The sequence below is a fragment of the Brachyistius frenatus genome, unplaced genomic scaffold (genome assembly GCF_029030835.1).
Source record: "Brachyistius frenatus isolate BFR_SWC_R1_liver_20210118 unplaced genomic scaffold, ASM2903083v1 Contig_42, whole genome shotgun sequence".
Lineage (NCBI taxonomy): Eukaryota > Metazoa > Chordata > Actinopteri > Embiotocidae > Brachyistius > Brachyistius frenatus.
Genome location: NW_027210641.1, coordinates 447,510 through 463,099, shown reverse-complemented (window position 1 = coordinate 463,099; position 15,590 = coordinate 447,510). Strand labels below are relative to the sequence as shown.

Genomic DNA, 15,590 nt, shown 5'->3' with positions numbered 1-15,590 from the left:
AAAAGAGAGACTGCCGACTCTCATAGACACAGAGTTGTTGTCAATCAAGCCAAGTGCCTCAACCCTCACAGGGCAGATAGTGTGGGCTGTAATGAAAAGTTTCTCCCTCCTACAAGTTTCAAACATCTTTCAAACTTTAATTGGTCAACATTCACACTCCACAATTGTTGTTTCCTTCCCTCAAAAGTTCATTAAATTGGAAAAACCTATAGCATCTACAGCACCCTGCATTATACATTGGTGTATATTGCTGTTTACAGCTTTCAAATCTGGGGAACTTCAACACATATTCAATACATTTGAATGCATAACTAATGCTTGGCAGGATTGAGTGTATAATTGCAGAGATTGATTGTGGGAGATTTTTTTTTGCCTGAAGTTGAAATTAAATCTTACAGTGGAGCCATAGCTTGCAACAACTTTGTCTTTTAAGTTGTGTTTGAATTTATTTTTCTGCAAATGCATTGTTGTCCAAATTATTCATAGATATATATGTATATCCAGATAGGGATGCATGTTTATGCCACGTGAGACTCTCTGAATACAAACTAATTACTGAACAGAGGCATCAACTCTCTCCTACGTAACTTTCTCTCTTCTTCTTAAATGTCAACAGGCCTCCGGCTGATCCCACAGCACAGCTGCCATCATTAACCTGCATTTCAGTTCATTTTATCAGACAATGTAGTGATCATCATATTATAAGTTTGTCTGCAGCAACAGCTTAGTTCTCCTGAAATCTGAAAAAAGACGTTGCTGTTTTTAGTGACATTTGCACCAGTTGTCCAAATCTGATGAAGGCACATCAGGTCGGGTCGGGTTTGTTTGTCATTCGTGGGGTTATTCACTGAATTTGACTCCTCGTGTCAAACTGTGAACACTGAGTTCATAGAGACGTTCTGAGGTGTCTGAGGGAACACATTTGACCTGATCTGTAGCACAATAGCACCAAGGCTCCTCAACATGGCAATGCCCCCGCAACAACACAATCCTTACCCCCATCACCCTACTCGCTGGATTTCACTCCCTGCTACTTTTTTCTGTTCCCCAATAATTTATCACAAAGTTTGATGTGCGCTCTCTGCTCAGGTTTCAGACATGTGTAATTTTGATTTCGAGCAAGCGACAAAACTTACAAAAGTTATTGCTCCTCAGTTCATGTCACGGTGCCGAGCGTTGTTCGCTCGCAACAGAAACACCCTGAACTTTTTCATCCACCCTCATACAAACATTAACAAGTGAACAAGAGACATGCGAGCCGGGTAGAAAAGGAACCGGCACATGAAGATAGTGGAGTAGTGAAAAGAGTTGGGGATCACACGTGGCTTACGGACCCGGTAGACAGTCAGACAGACACACACTGATAGACAGTCGACAGCTGATCGCCAATTGATACAAGCTCAGGATGAATGCTCATTTGTGATGTTCAAATCCACTGTGCATAACTAAGGCAGATGGCTTTTCCACTTAACTAAAGAATCCACCAGAAATATGGTTGTTCATTAAGTGGCAATGAGGCCTGACAGCTCTGCAGCATCACTGCAGTGTTGCCGACGCATTCCAACGAGAGACCAACACTGCTGCGCGGTGGGAGAATGACAGCAGAGGTTAAAGGATTTCTGCAGCAGCTGAGACAGAAAAGCCGGCCGAGGTGTGAGCGAGGAGAACGAGCCTCAGAGCCGGCTGTGTGAGCAGACCTGGAGGAACCATGCAGTGCAATTACTTACAGAAACTGCCACAAAGTCACCTTGTTCAAATACTAAGGTTCTAGGAAACGGGCTGCAGCGGCGCATCACCATCGCAGATACGTCGCAGAGAAGTGGATTGCTGAGTTAAGAGAGTGTACAGCTGCAAGCAAAGCTATAGGTGAATCATAGAGGGTGAAAATTGCTTTAGGACCCGAGCTGCACCAGGGCTTCTTATACTCTATAAGCTAATAATGTGACAAGAGTCCATAAACAGTATTGTGAAGCATCATTCACTCTCAAATAATGAAAAAGTTCACAATAGAACATCATTTCTGCAAGGCTGTCCAATGTGACATCAACAGGAAACTTGCAGCGCTACTAAAATGATGTATTTAATTCCTCCGTTGAGAGTAAATTGACATAGTGCAGTTGTATATACAGACATGGGATTTAAGGTCGAAGCAGGATAATCCTGTTGTAGAAAGAAAATTTAGCTTTCTGGTTCTGTCCCGAGTCATTGTTGGCTCCATCATATGACCTCCATGGAGGTCATTTATGTTGTACCAGTACATTTATTCTCCCAATGATTCTGTGCTCACGCAAAACAATATATATGTATATATATGTATAAGTAAAATTACTCAAAGTCCTTCCCAGCTCAAAAATGTGTTTCGGTCAATGTTTCTTCTCTTGGATGTTTCATCTCAACTCTGCACAATGATTCTGAACCTCTATGTTCTGAAGAACATAGAGCTCACCTACATCGAAGGGTTTAAGGTGTGTACCTGCGAGCAGAATTTGTGACATCACAACAAGTTTGCATGATGGTCCAATAAGCAACGTACACAGATATGATGGTGAAAATGAAAGCCTGCATTACACAAACATTCAGAAGGATCTTTCAGCGAAGTCTTTTTGTTTCCAGCATTTGAATTTTTGAGCACTAACATTTCTGCATTTTTAATGTATACACCAGTCTAAGAATTCCAAACCAGATAATTGAACTATTTGAACTATCACAGTTTTGATTTTCTGTCCCTCTGGTCTCTAGTTTTTCATTCAGTCTGGTTCTTGTTTTCCTTTCTTTATTCTGTCTTTAGCCGGTTCAGTCCAGCCTCTCGTACCTGCTCTGCCTCCCCACCTTTCTGCTCACCTGTTTCTACTTTACAATCAGACTCCTCTGTACACACTGTATACCTTTTGTTCTCCATCACTCTTTTGCTGTGTTCAGATTGGTAACTTGTCTACTACAGAGTCCACTATACAGCTGATAAGTGGAGAATTTGAACCGAGCATTTGTCAGTTCAGTTCTGTTTGTGCTCCGAGCTCTTTACCCCTGATCCTTAGACTCGGCCTCAGCCGGCTCCTTCTCTTTTGTTTGCCTGTCAAGGTTTTTGTAATCTGGAACCTTTTGTTCCAGCTCCCCGAGTTTGGTTTCTGCTGCTTGGAATTTGCAGCCGGAACATTTTTGTTGTCATTTAAATTAGATTTTCTTTATTTACTTGCCTTTGTGTTTTGCTTTTGGAACCACCAGTATGAACTCACACAATATTTATGGGACACAAATTATTACTCAAAGCAGTATGTGTGTGTGTGTGTGTATATATATATCTATATATGTATATATATATATATACACACATACTGTGTGTGTGTGTGTGTATATATATATATATATATATATATATATATATATATATATATACACACATACTGCTTTGAGTATTATATATATATATATATATATATATCTTCTAACATATATTTGACTGGAGTGGATCTTTAATAATGCATTTTTATTATAAAACATAAATACTTCTCTCCTTTACATGAGCTGCCTTTTAACAATAAAATGCATCAATATCAGTATTGATCAGCGATTGCTGCTCTGGACTTACTTGAGATTGAAAGTCAATTTTGTGGCATCGTCAACCCCTAATGCTTCATGTTGAAATGTTAGCTACTTATTAGAATATCTAACTAAAAGACCGCTGAGAATCTCAAACATGAAAAGGAAGTTTCAATTTGGCTCGGTAATTAAAATGTCATTTAAGACTGTCATATACATTATGTGGCGAGTGCTATTAAAAGAGCTGTCAGTTCTATTGGCAAGTGTGCCAGTCACACAAGAGAATGACAAGAGTAGAAAGACTGTCAATAACCACGACTGCATGCGTGGGAGAGTGAAAGAAGAATCGTGTCACTGCTCATAAACAAATTTAACAGTTACTTAAAAAAAAAAATTCCAGGCAAATCTTTTTTTCACAATTTCTTTTTGTTGTGAAGATTTTCCATCTGCTTAGCCAATTTAACAGTTTTAGCTCATTAACAGGTGCTTGGTCATCTCAAAGTTATTAAATCTTTTGTAGCTCTTGTTGCTAAACTGTGACTGGCGCAGGTGGTTTGGACAAACAGAGGGAACATATTGGTTAACTTCAAAACCTGATGGTTATATTTCACCGTTCCCCTGATCTTAAAACATAAAAATCAATTCCTTTGCATTCCTGCATCATTAGCATTGACAGCCTGTCACATATAATTACACTGTAAAAGCATCATTATAGTTGAAGTGGAACCAGCAATATGTGGCGTCATTTCAAATAATTTCAAATATAAATCTCTGTGTAGCAGAGGACAGAAGTTTTCTTTTAAAAAAAACTGGATTTCCAATATTAAACCTGGCCTTAAAACCATATGATAACTGAGTATCATGTGGAGCCATGACTGTCATTGAAACCTACTTCTACAGGCTGTGCAGCTAATCTAACAGCATCATCATATCATTCGTGCTTTTTGTGTAAAAGCCTGCATCCAGAAGCCGTATACTAACAAAGTATTTTCCTACATTTTAAAATGTAGCATTGTTTTCTCCATCCACCTGGTCTTTTGATCCAAGTGTTGTACTGGAGCTACTTTGGTTTTGTGCACCTAAAAGCTGTTGAACCTTGACAAAAGCTCTTATGTGATGCTGTTGATTATGATGCCAGGGCGTAGTGCCAGTAGGCAATCTGTATCTCCTCGATTGGAACAAAAAGCCAAAACGCTACAGCGGTGCAATTGCGCAGCCAGTTCAATTCATGCAGACCTGTGAACGTACAATTCCACGGAGAGATCAATAACGTCACGTCAGACAAAAAGAACATTGCTCGGGGCCATAATAAGGAGAGTGAGCCATCCAGGGACTGTCAATCTGGAGGTTGCTGTTGTGAACAAAGACTGCAGTGACTTGTGTGATTACCCCAGGATCTGTCATTTAGAGAAACTCATCTTGAGAGACATTTGGCACAAGGTTGATGCAGATAAACCTCAATGGTGATTCACCACAGTCAACTTTCTAAACTTCCTGTGTGGATGTAGGACAGCCGATGGTATTTACTATACTTCTACTCCCCTGTACAACTCCTGCTCCCCAGTGACGAGGTCCTCTTCGTGTGCTGCTGACGGTGGCGATGATTAAAGTGATAATGATGATAATGACAGTGATGGTGATGAGTATTAACAGGCGAGTTGGGGGGAGATCTCCCATGGCTGGGTTCAAATCGACAGTGCTGTGCCAGGCCAGACACACCACTCCTCTGACATCATGTCACATTGGGAGCAGATTATCTTCTCTTCCTCTTTCCTTTCTTTTCTGTTTTCCTCGCCGTTGACAGCTTCCTGTCACAGCGCTTTAGTGAACCATTCACAGGTGACAGCCTCTGACTCTGCCTCTCTCCATCATGCTCTCGCTCTTGTCCTTTTTCTCTTCACTCATCAGCTTCTATATCTCAGCGTTTTGTCTTTCCTCTGTATATCAGAGCACTCTCCTTCACCTGCATCCCTCCCCTCTGAATCCGTCTCACTCCTTCCCTCTTATACTTGTTCTGCTCCCCCATGGGGTAATTGCTCGGAGCCAGGCTTCCATTTTTATGACTATAATCGAGGCCAGAATGCTTATGCCTCTAGATTTCTCCTTGCCTGTGTCACAGAGGCAGCAGTAGGCAGAGGAAGGTAGGTAAGACCCTGAGGAGTGGAGAAAATCACTCGTCGATTGTAATTAGAGTCCTTATTTCGCCTATGGAAGTGGAACAGACATTATAGCCTACAGAGAGAACTCAACCTTTCTGCGGCGCTTATAGCATTGGAAATGCAAAATGGTAAAAACACTGCCTTGAAGCTTTGCCCTGACCCCGACTATTAACTCCTTAAGCTGGGTCACTTGGACAAAGATGACTTTGGCTTCATTAAAACAAGATGGAGGCTTGCATGGGTATCTCAATTGCGTAATATTTCAGCCAGCTCATCAAGCCTTTAACAGGGTACCGGAGATATAGCACTCAAAGCAAGGTCAGTTGTAGAGTTCTGAAAAGAAGGCCAGTATGCCTGATTCAGATGAAAACAGGGTCATACTCCAGTTAGCCGGGGGGAAGCAGGAGGCAGTCCGATTTTTCACGTGTAATGGACTCCAACGAAGTGGGAAAATTCCACTGTGGTGTTATCCTGCAAGGCAGTGTGTTGAAACAGCATAGTGCAGCATGCCTGAGAGGCTCTTGTGCCAGTCGTGCAGTACATATAGGCATGTCCAGGCACAGCTAATAACAGCATGACTCTGAGGGAAAAGCCTCATAGTGAAGGAGTAGCAGGAGCGTGCCAAAACATTGCATTTCCAAGGTCAAGACTTTACCATGTTTAATTGAAATGATCTGCCCAACAGCGACTACAAGGACTAATCTGACCACAGAATTACATTCATGTTTGAGGGGAAACCTCTCTAAACACAGACTGAATAAGTACGCAATTGAGTTCCCTACTCGGCCTCTATATGAAGCTCTTACTGCTTGAAACAAATTTCAAGTACCTGCCAAACAAAAGGCCCTGATTACCAGACATATAAACAGAAATACACAATATGCACAGACTACAAAATGTGGCAAGTCATGTGACCAATTCATGCTGACAACAAAACTGTTTCTATCACTTTGGATGGTACCTGAATTAAGCACAAAAACAATTTGCTTTACAAAACTGACAAATGTTCCTGTTCCTGTAAAATGCTTTGACATTTCAAGGCTTAAGCTAATCATAATGCTAACTATACATCATGAGTCCATCTCCATCAGCCTGTAGGCTGTTAGGAAGCCACAGGCTTCATCATCACCTACAATCCCTCTGGTTTCCTCAGCCTACGAATGCTTTAATTCTAACATAACTAAAAAATAGGTGTACTGAGGGGCCACTGAAGATGTGTGTACATTAATGATGAGTGCTTGGTGTGGATAAAATCAAAGTTGACACAACTAAAGGGCCCTTCATTCCTGCAGCTATTTTCTTCAGGGAGATGCAGTAGAAAGCAGAGATGAGGTCAGAGTTGTCAATGAGATGCTCTTTAAAGACCTGACCTCTTGCTCATCGATGCCTGCGCGGTGGGTGTCATGGCTCCCTCGGCAGATAACCAAAGGGCTCCTCTATACTTGTTCCAAAATCGAATTTGGCTTGTTCTCAAAAGGCTGTTGAGTACAGAGTTTGGTGCAACTGCACGATACTCCATCTTGCAGTATATGTGTATTACATTATCACTGCCTTAACTGAAGTCATGTATGTTAGATTAATGCCTTCAGACAAGCTGTCATTTGTCACCTTTGCCTCTCAACAACAAAACTCCTATAACCCAAACCAATCACTGCCAGTCAGCGTGTGCCGTGTCATTTGTTTCATTGCAAAAAACAACGTGACAGTTTCAAGTCTGCAACTATGCCCAGTATAATAGAGAGAATGTAGCATAATAAATGTGATCAAAATTATATTTTTGTATTAATTGCCGTCAACATAAATGTGACACATTCTTGAAATATGGATTTCAGGTCATTAATCAGTCCTACAACCAGCACCATGCCATTTAGGAATAAGACCACTTTGCTTCTAGCAAAGGATTGTTTTCTTGGTACTTCAGGAAATAACAAAAAAACAGATTAAATAATGATCATTTTGAAATATTTTTTTATTTCCAAACAAAGGTGTTTACCAAATTAAACAGTGTCAGCATATAGAAAAGCGATAGCAAACACCGGTGTATTGGAGTGCTGGGTCTGAAATATTCTCCAGATATCTGGTGTTACATTTTTTTCAGATTATACACTCGGCCTATTCATTGACATGGTTGTTTCAGGTGTTGAAATCATTTGGTCGGGTTTCTCTTTAGAGTGGCAACTATTTTCTGTATAATGTTTATATTTTACTGTAATGAAAATGCAAACATGAAGAAATGCACCTGTCTTGCTTCATAAGTTTACCGCATTGTCGCAAAATTCTATTTATCTAAATTATTTGTATATAGCGCCAAGTCACAACAAAAGTTATTTCTGAGCACTTAACATAGTTAATTCCTTACAGCAGAACCTACAACATTATAAAAAGTAACTCAACAATTCAACAGTTCCCACATCAGCGATAACTGGCAGGAAGAAGCTGCACTTTAAAAGGAAGAAACAGAATCAGGCTCAGAGGTGGGCGGCCATCTGCCTCGACCAAACATGTTGACCAAAATCAATATTTGAAGTTAAATCTTTCCTCATGCATTGTTTCTTTAGAGCAGGTCGGTCCTTGTACAACACCCTATGATAGTGTGACTGTGATTGCATTTGAGGCCTGATATTTTAATTAAAGACATATAACCTTTATATACCTCCATCATCAGTCATGACAAGATTTCTACATTCTCTACAAATCATATCTTGTCAATTGAAAGATCATAAACTGTTTTTGACTATACTTCATGGCTTGTATTATTACTTGTAGTTATAGTATTACACTGTGAAGAGCCTCTACAAGAGCATCTATGCTCAGCTCTGGTTCTATGTTTCAGGTCTTTGTGCCCTGGGCATGGTGGCGCTGTCATCCTGAAGCAAACAGAAGAACGTTGCATTGATGTTCACTGACCCTTCTCGTTAGTATGGAAGCATGTGACATCCATGTCAGATTACATTACATCAATTACACTTAGACTATATGCTTTAATGAGGTGATTATTTCTGTAAAGTGAAAGTTCACGACATCAAAGCATGTCTTTTGTTTTCAGTTTTCGTGAAGTCAAAGACAACAACATTTTAAGTTCCTCTCCTGAAATTGATTAAACCCCCCCAAAAATAATATCTTGCCATCAATATTACATATTTTGCCTTTTTTCCCCCAAGAAAATCCCCCTGATGCCTAAAAATGGGTTAAATGTAACTCTACATCTTTGCCTTCACTCAGTGTGAGTGGATCTATGAATATGCAAACAGTCTCCACCTCTCACCTGCAGTTTGAGCTGGCAGTTCGACGATTTTGAAAGCCCCACCAAACTAGTTGAAGGAATTGGTTCCTTTGGTATGTGACATATGAAACCCTGGCTGTCTGAATCTGAGTTTGTGAGATGGTCATTGGTGCACTACAGTTTCAAAGTAGAAATGCTTAGCAGTGGCACTGACTGCTTATTTTGCTCACAATATGTCTTCTAACATATACACATGCCACATGGACATTTTTAACAAGGTTAAATACTTGATCTTCTAGACAGGGGCTTTAAAAAAAAAAAAAAAAATCATGCTTGAATGAATCACATACACATCTGACATTAATCATATTTGGAATAATGAACAACAAAAATGTAAAATAAATTGACAAAGCACATCAGAGTGTTCTGATTGCTGAATCCACAGAAAACACCATCTGCCTGGATGAGTGCCACAGCCTCCCACCGCTTTAATTATACTTAAGATGAAAAAGATTTAAAGAAAAACTAGGTCCTCAATTATCAACGTAATGTAACGTCACCCCCTTTCAGTTAAATTCAATTTTAATAAGATAATAAATACTGAAGAGGGAGAATGTGTAAAGTTAATACATACAGTTTATTTAATGCGGTAATCTCAGATTTGTAAAAAAAAAAAAAGAAAAGAAAAGCATATGGAAGAAATGTGCAGAAAGAAATACATTGACATTTAAAAATTCTAATTGGGTCTGCAATACATTGTTCTGGATGTGTCATCCAGATGTTGGATGCTATTAAAGAAACACAGCAAAAAATAAAGCACTTCAATAACCAGGACATTCAGCACAACAAACCAAAATCTAAAAATGAAAGGGTAAAAACATTGGCATTTGTTAGTAGTCAGAAGGAAAGGAAGAGAGGGGACATGTCAAAGCAATGAACACACAGGGAGAATGAAATCACAATATGTAGGGGAATCTTTCCTTGTTTGGGCATCTGGGCAAACCCTGTGCAGCTGTAACTAAAGCAGTGACAGAAGCAGAAGTTCAGAAAGAGACAGAAAGAAAAATGAAGGAAGACAACTGAAGGGAGGGAAATCTACAGGCAGGCAGAAAGAGGAGCGCAACAAAAAGACAGTACAGTCATAGAATAAACACTTCCCTGTGATCCTACGCTCTAAGCATGACTTGCATGTTTACATCGACAGCGCAATCCCTCGAAGGTCTGCCTCAACAATCACAGGAAAACCTCTCAAAGGCAGAGGAGGAAAAAACACTCACACCAGCCTAGTCTCTGACCTCCTTCATATTTTCATTCTCACTCACCCTTTCATGAGCCTCTCCAACTCTGTCCTGTAGAAATACTGGCGAGAACAATCATTTTACAGTCTGGACTCTTTAGCAGGAATCCCGTCTGAGGCACGTCACTCATTCTGAAAGCAGCTCAGCCAGGCGACTCGTCTTCCTGCTCGCCTGCATGGATATCGAGCCACCGCGCAATACTCTCGGGAAGGAAGTGACATCGACAGGTACTCCCTCCCTCCCTCCCTCCTTCCCTCCTTCTTTCCTTCCTTCCTTCCTTCCTTCCTTCCTTCCTTCCTTCCTTCCTTCCTTCCTTCCTTCCTTCCTTCCTTCCTTCCCTCCTTCTTTCTTTCTTTCTTTCTTTCTTTCTTTCTTTCTTTCTTTCTTTCTTTCTTTCTTTCTTTCTTTCTTTCTTTCTTTCTTTCCTCCCTCCCTCCCTCCCTGCCTGCCTGCCTGCCTGCCTGCCTGCCTGCCTGCCTGCCTGCCTGCCTGCCTGCCTGCCTGCCTGCCTGCCTGCCTGCCTGCCTTCCTTCCTTCCTTCCTTCCTTCCTTCCTTCCTTCCTTCCTTCCTTCCTCCCTTCCCTCCTTTCCCTCCTTCCTGCGCATGTGTGTGTGTGTGTGTGTGTGTGTGTGTGTGTGTGTGTGTGTGTGTGTGTGTGTGTGTGTGTGTGTGTGTGTGTGTGTGTGTGTGTGTGTGTGTGTGTGTGTGTGTGTGTGTGTAACCAAAGGGGGTGTGGCTAAATCACAGAGAGACAGTTAGAAACAGAGTGAGTCAGATGGCATGTCCCTTCCTGGTTGTCCATTGATGAAAGCCAGGCCTAAACATCCCACAAATCTCTTCATCTTTCATGCAGAGAAATGACAACTGTCATCTTTGGGCTCTGTGCCACAGAGGTAAGTTATATGATGACTGTGACATCAGGGCGCATGAAGCAAATGAGCAGGAAACAAAAATGCCACAAACACACATGGCCCGCTGGATTTCTTCTTGGTACAATATACAATGTGTGAGTCACCAGACAATTTAGCTTTCTGTAAATATATATATATATATATATATATATATATATATATATATAGTTCACCAAAGCTTTAACAACCGTAATATCGGAGATACAAGAGGAATCCAAGGGGCTCTTAGTGCAAACCACTACCTGTTCTTTGACGGAGGCCAGGATGTTGTTGGCGGTGTTGTCAGCCTCCATGTTGCGGCCAGTTGAGCTGTCGCGGATGGTCAGCAGAAGCCCCTCCTCCGTCACTGGGCTCTGCTCAGGAGCTGGCATTCCTCCTGTGCACACACGCACACAATGATCTGGTCACCACAGGCGCTCGGCTAAAAATCTTGTACACATACCAGACTGTGTGCCTGCAAACACACTTCCCTCATGAACACACACTCGATTCAACCCCTCCCCAATACGCACAGGCAAGGGATGCTGAGAAGTGACGATCAGTGGACACACCACCCCAGCAATACACAAACATACACCCACACATGCCATATGGCCCAAAGAGAAAAGGACTGTCAATGTTTTATGACTGACAGTGCAAATTAATGGCATATGGCCTTGAGACAACACACGACTTAAATAACGATTTGTGTATGAAGTATAGTTACATAAAAATACAACACAAACAGAAAGACAGCCAGTGACTCTGGTGAAGCCAGGAAATGGAATGGAAATTTCAATCCTAGCAATACAAAAGCTGCAGCAAAATGTGTGTGCTCAGGTGAATGCTATGCGTGTTTGTGTATTAGATGCAGGGGAAAGGTTGCAGGAGATGAGCGAGAGCAACCCTTAAATGAAAAACAAGTCAGCAGCCCGAGAGAGGTGATAAGGTGTTCCTGGCGAGGCTCTCTGGCCTCTTGTCTGGGATTGAAACGAGAAAGTAGAACGAATAGTTATGGTCTCATTATATCTGTTGACAGAGAGAGCGTCAAGGGAACTATGCTCAAGGTGGATCCATATTTACTAGAAGGAGCCTGTTGAGCCAGACAGGACAGCTAAAAGCTGCGTTGGCTGCATCACAAGTCTGGGCTGCAGAAGCACACAACAGAAAGGGGAACACAGAAGCTATGTGACTTATCCACATCCACTGCTGCCGTCACCTACAGACAATATACATGGTATGTAGGAGGTCCCCGTACGCTTGTACAAAATATGACCTTGAGGTATTCTGGGATCTGTCACCAAGGCAGTGTGAGCTGTACAGATTCATGTTCCAGCCCCGTTCCAAAATAACAGATAATGTTTTACTACTACGACCAAGTTTGTTAGTCCACAGGATATTCCATGTTTCCCCCGTCAGTCTCCCACATTCCTTTCTTGCTCATTCATAGTTTTGCAACCTACCACTGTGGTTCCCTCCCACCTCCACTGCAGCCTTTGAATCAAGGACATGGCACTGTATTCCCAGAAAAGTCAGCGACAGGAAACGGGGAAAAGCTGTTTGAATGTGCCGTAGCTCCTCCTCCCTAACTTCTGTACAAACACAGAGGAGAACAACACGCACAGGAATGACTGAGTGCAAATTTAAAAACGGACAGAAGTTGCCGACCCGGTCAGGGTGGACAGAACAGCTTTTGTGTTCTCACCCAGTTTCTTAAAGGACAAATAATAAGAGGTGTGCAACTATAAAGGATCAACATTGTCATGGTTATTGTCATTTATAATACCATAGATTCATTATAAAATAGGTTTTTCTACACCTTTCTGCAACCTACTTTCCATCAATAAATGACTAACTGGCCTAAGAACAACAATACGAACACCAATATGAGAAACTTCCTCGTGCTATCCAAAATCTGTGTATATAATCTGAATATTTCTCAGCAGTCTTTTGAAAAGTGCACACAAAGCAGACTGGAGGAAATAGAACCACAGAAAAAACAACATACAAGAGGAAAGCCAACCCTATTGAAGGCCCCATTAAGCAAAGAAAAAATGTGATATGCATCTGAGCCTACCTCTGAAATTCCCCATTATCTCTGGTCCAGAATGATTCTGCTCTGCTTAGCTTTGACTTCTCAGCAGCTTTGAAACAGCAGTGAAGACGACGATGCTGCTGCCAACATACCGCAGTCCTATCAACACACGGCTGACTGGTTCTTCTACATTTCACTTTGGATTTCCCTCCAAATGCGGAAGGGGAAAAACCTTGTTGAACAGCTTGTCGCTTAGAAATCTTGGGTTTTCAAATGTTCAAAAAGCCTGCTCACGACGGAGAAGTGGGGAAGAAGCTCAGGAAGCGAGCCCGAGCTGTGCAAGTTTCAACGCTATCATTAGGTTAATGCCTCAGGCCCATACTGCGTAGTTCCCACAGAGCAATGATGACCTCATTCTGGTCAAAACAAAGATTCAAACCAGTGTCTAATTATTACCATTACGGTTATTTTCCTTGACTAAGCAAAAAAGCAAACACACTGTATGACAGCATGGGAAGAGCATAGCTAATAACAAAACAGACTGGATTCCACTCAGTGTCAAATCTGTCTAAGTATCACAGTAACACAGAATAATCAGACTCTCTTTTACTAAACACGTTTTCTAGTCAAAGCTAAATTTCCCCTTTAAAGTATTATAATCCCCAATGTCTACACGTCTGCTGAGAAAAGTCTTAGTCTGACCCCACCCTGACATGTTGGATCACGTGATCTGATCTACTGACCTTAGACTTGGCCACTCCTCTGAGCTTCTTACACAACCCTGCTTTTGGGACTCCCAAACGAAATGTAGTTTCATGGTGCAAGGATAGAAAAAGAAAAAGAAGCGACTGCGTAACCGTGTTTAAAATCTGTTTCCAATAAACTGTCAAATCTGTGAAAAAAAAAAGGTTTTTGAAAGGTACGGCACTGAAGAGAGTTGAGAAAGATTTACTATCTCCCGGTTCAAATACTGCCTTTGTGCATTAGTTTCATCTACAGACATGAATTCATCAGTTCTCTGATCCCTCTGAAAGCCACCTGTGCCTTGTGTCACATTCCCCACGGAGCTCCACAGAAGCAAATCTAATATTTGCCACAGGCTATGTTTACATGAGCAGAAGCAAAGAGTACGCTGGGAGAAATAAGGTTAAAGTAGAAGACTAGAAAACATATTTACATGCGCCACAGTAAAATAATTATTGTAACACCTGTGTTTACATGCAGCTGGTCAGCACGCACATTTCTCCCACAACATATTTGAAGCCAAGATTGCATATTTAAGGCCATGACTGATACCATTAGAGAATTATTTTAGTTTGGGTTGATTGTGCAATGAGAGGCTCTTTAGTAGGGCAGCACACAATTTTAATCAGGTAATGTGTCTGAATTTGGAAAATTCCTGCAGTCAAATGGCTAAAACCAACTTATTTTGACTTGCAGTGGATTATGAAAGTATTCAGGCCCTTTAAAGTTTTGCGCAATTGACTCTGAACGTACATCTAATTTGAAATGGATAAAATTGTCGTTTTCTGCTCACCAGCCTATACTCAAATAACTGTGGTGACTACATGAAACATGTTTTTAGAAATTTTGCTAATTTATTGGACTGCACACAATCATTTACAAAAGTATTCAGGCCCGTCGCTGTGGCGCTCCAAATTCTGCTCAGGTGAAGTCTTTTGTGTTTGCTTATTCTTGAGATGTGTCTATAAATATTTGAAGCCCATCTGTGGAAAATGTAATTGATTCAACACAGCTGAGAAGGGAACAGACTTAATGTATGTATGTCAGTTCCCACAGTTCAGTTTACGCAAAAGGTCCTTGAAAGGTCGCTCTCTGGAACAACAATGACCTGAGACGAGGGCGATGGTTCACCTTTCAGCGACCCGAACCATACAGCCAAGGCAATGCTGGGGTGGCTTTGGGACAAGTCTCTGATTGTTCTTGAGTAGTCCAACCAAAGCCCAGATTTAAACTCCAGAGAACATACAATATGTACAGAGACCTAAAGAAGGCAATTCACTGATGCTTCCTATCAGGTCTGTCAGAGCTTGGGAGGATGAGCGAGGAAGAATGGGATACACTACAAAACTCCAGGTGTGATGAACTTGTAGAGACTTACCTGAGAAGGCTCAGAGATGTAATTACTGCCAAAAGGGTTTTTACAAAATACAAAAGGGTTTAAATAATTTTGTAATTGAGAGATTTTGATCAATTTAACTTGAGACAATCATTTGTGATTTTGTGTTGAATAATTCAAAGCTCAACTCTTGCACTTGCATCTTTTCTCAGTAAATAACCATGCTAAACTTGGTATGATAGCTTGTTATATTGGGCACCTTGAGGCGCAACAGTCCTGTAAACTGTATATGATGGTTCGCCGACTCTTACTATCTTACGGTTGATTCAAAGATTGCATTAACAACAGGGTTATACTGAAAAAAGAC

General features: G+C 41.3%; 1 protein-coding gene across 7 annotated transcripts in view; it reads right to left on the bottom strand.

Annotated features, from left to right (window-relative positions):
- The window catches only part of LOC138623136 (plakophilin-4-like), a 77,800-nt gene that overhangs the window by 49,822 nt on the left and 12,388 nt on the right, over positions 1 to 15,590 (bottom strand). For all 7 annotated transcript variants that reach the window (XM_069702441.1, XM_069702439.1, XM_069702444.1 and 4 more), the window contains exon 2: positions 11,372 to 11,505. In XM_069702441.1, the coding sequence (XP_069558542.1) occupies positions 11,372 to 11,500 (129 nt within the window). In that variant the 5' untranslated portion in view covers positions 11,501 to 11,505. The remainder of the gene's footprint in view (positions 1 to 11,371; positions 11,506 to 15,590) is intronic.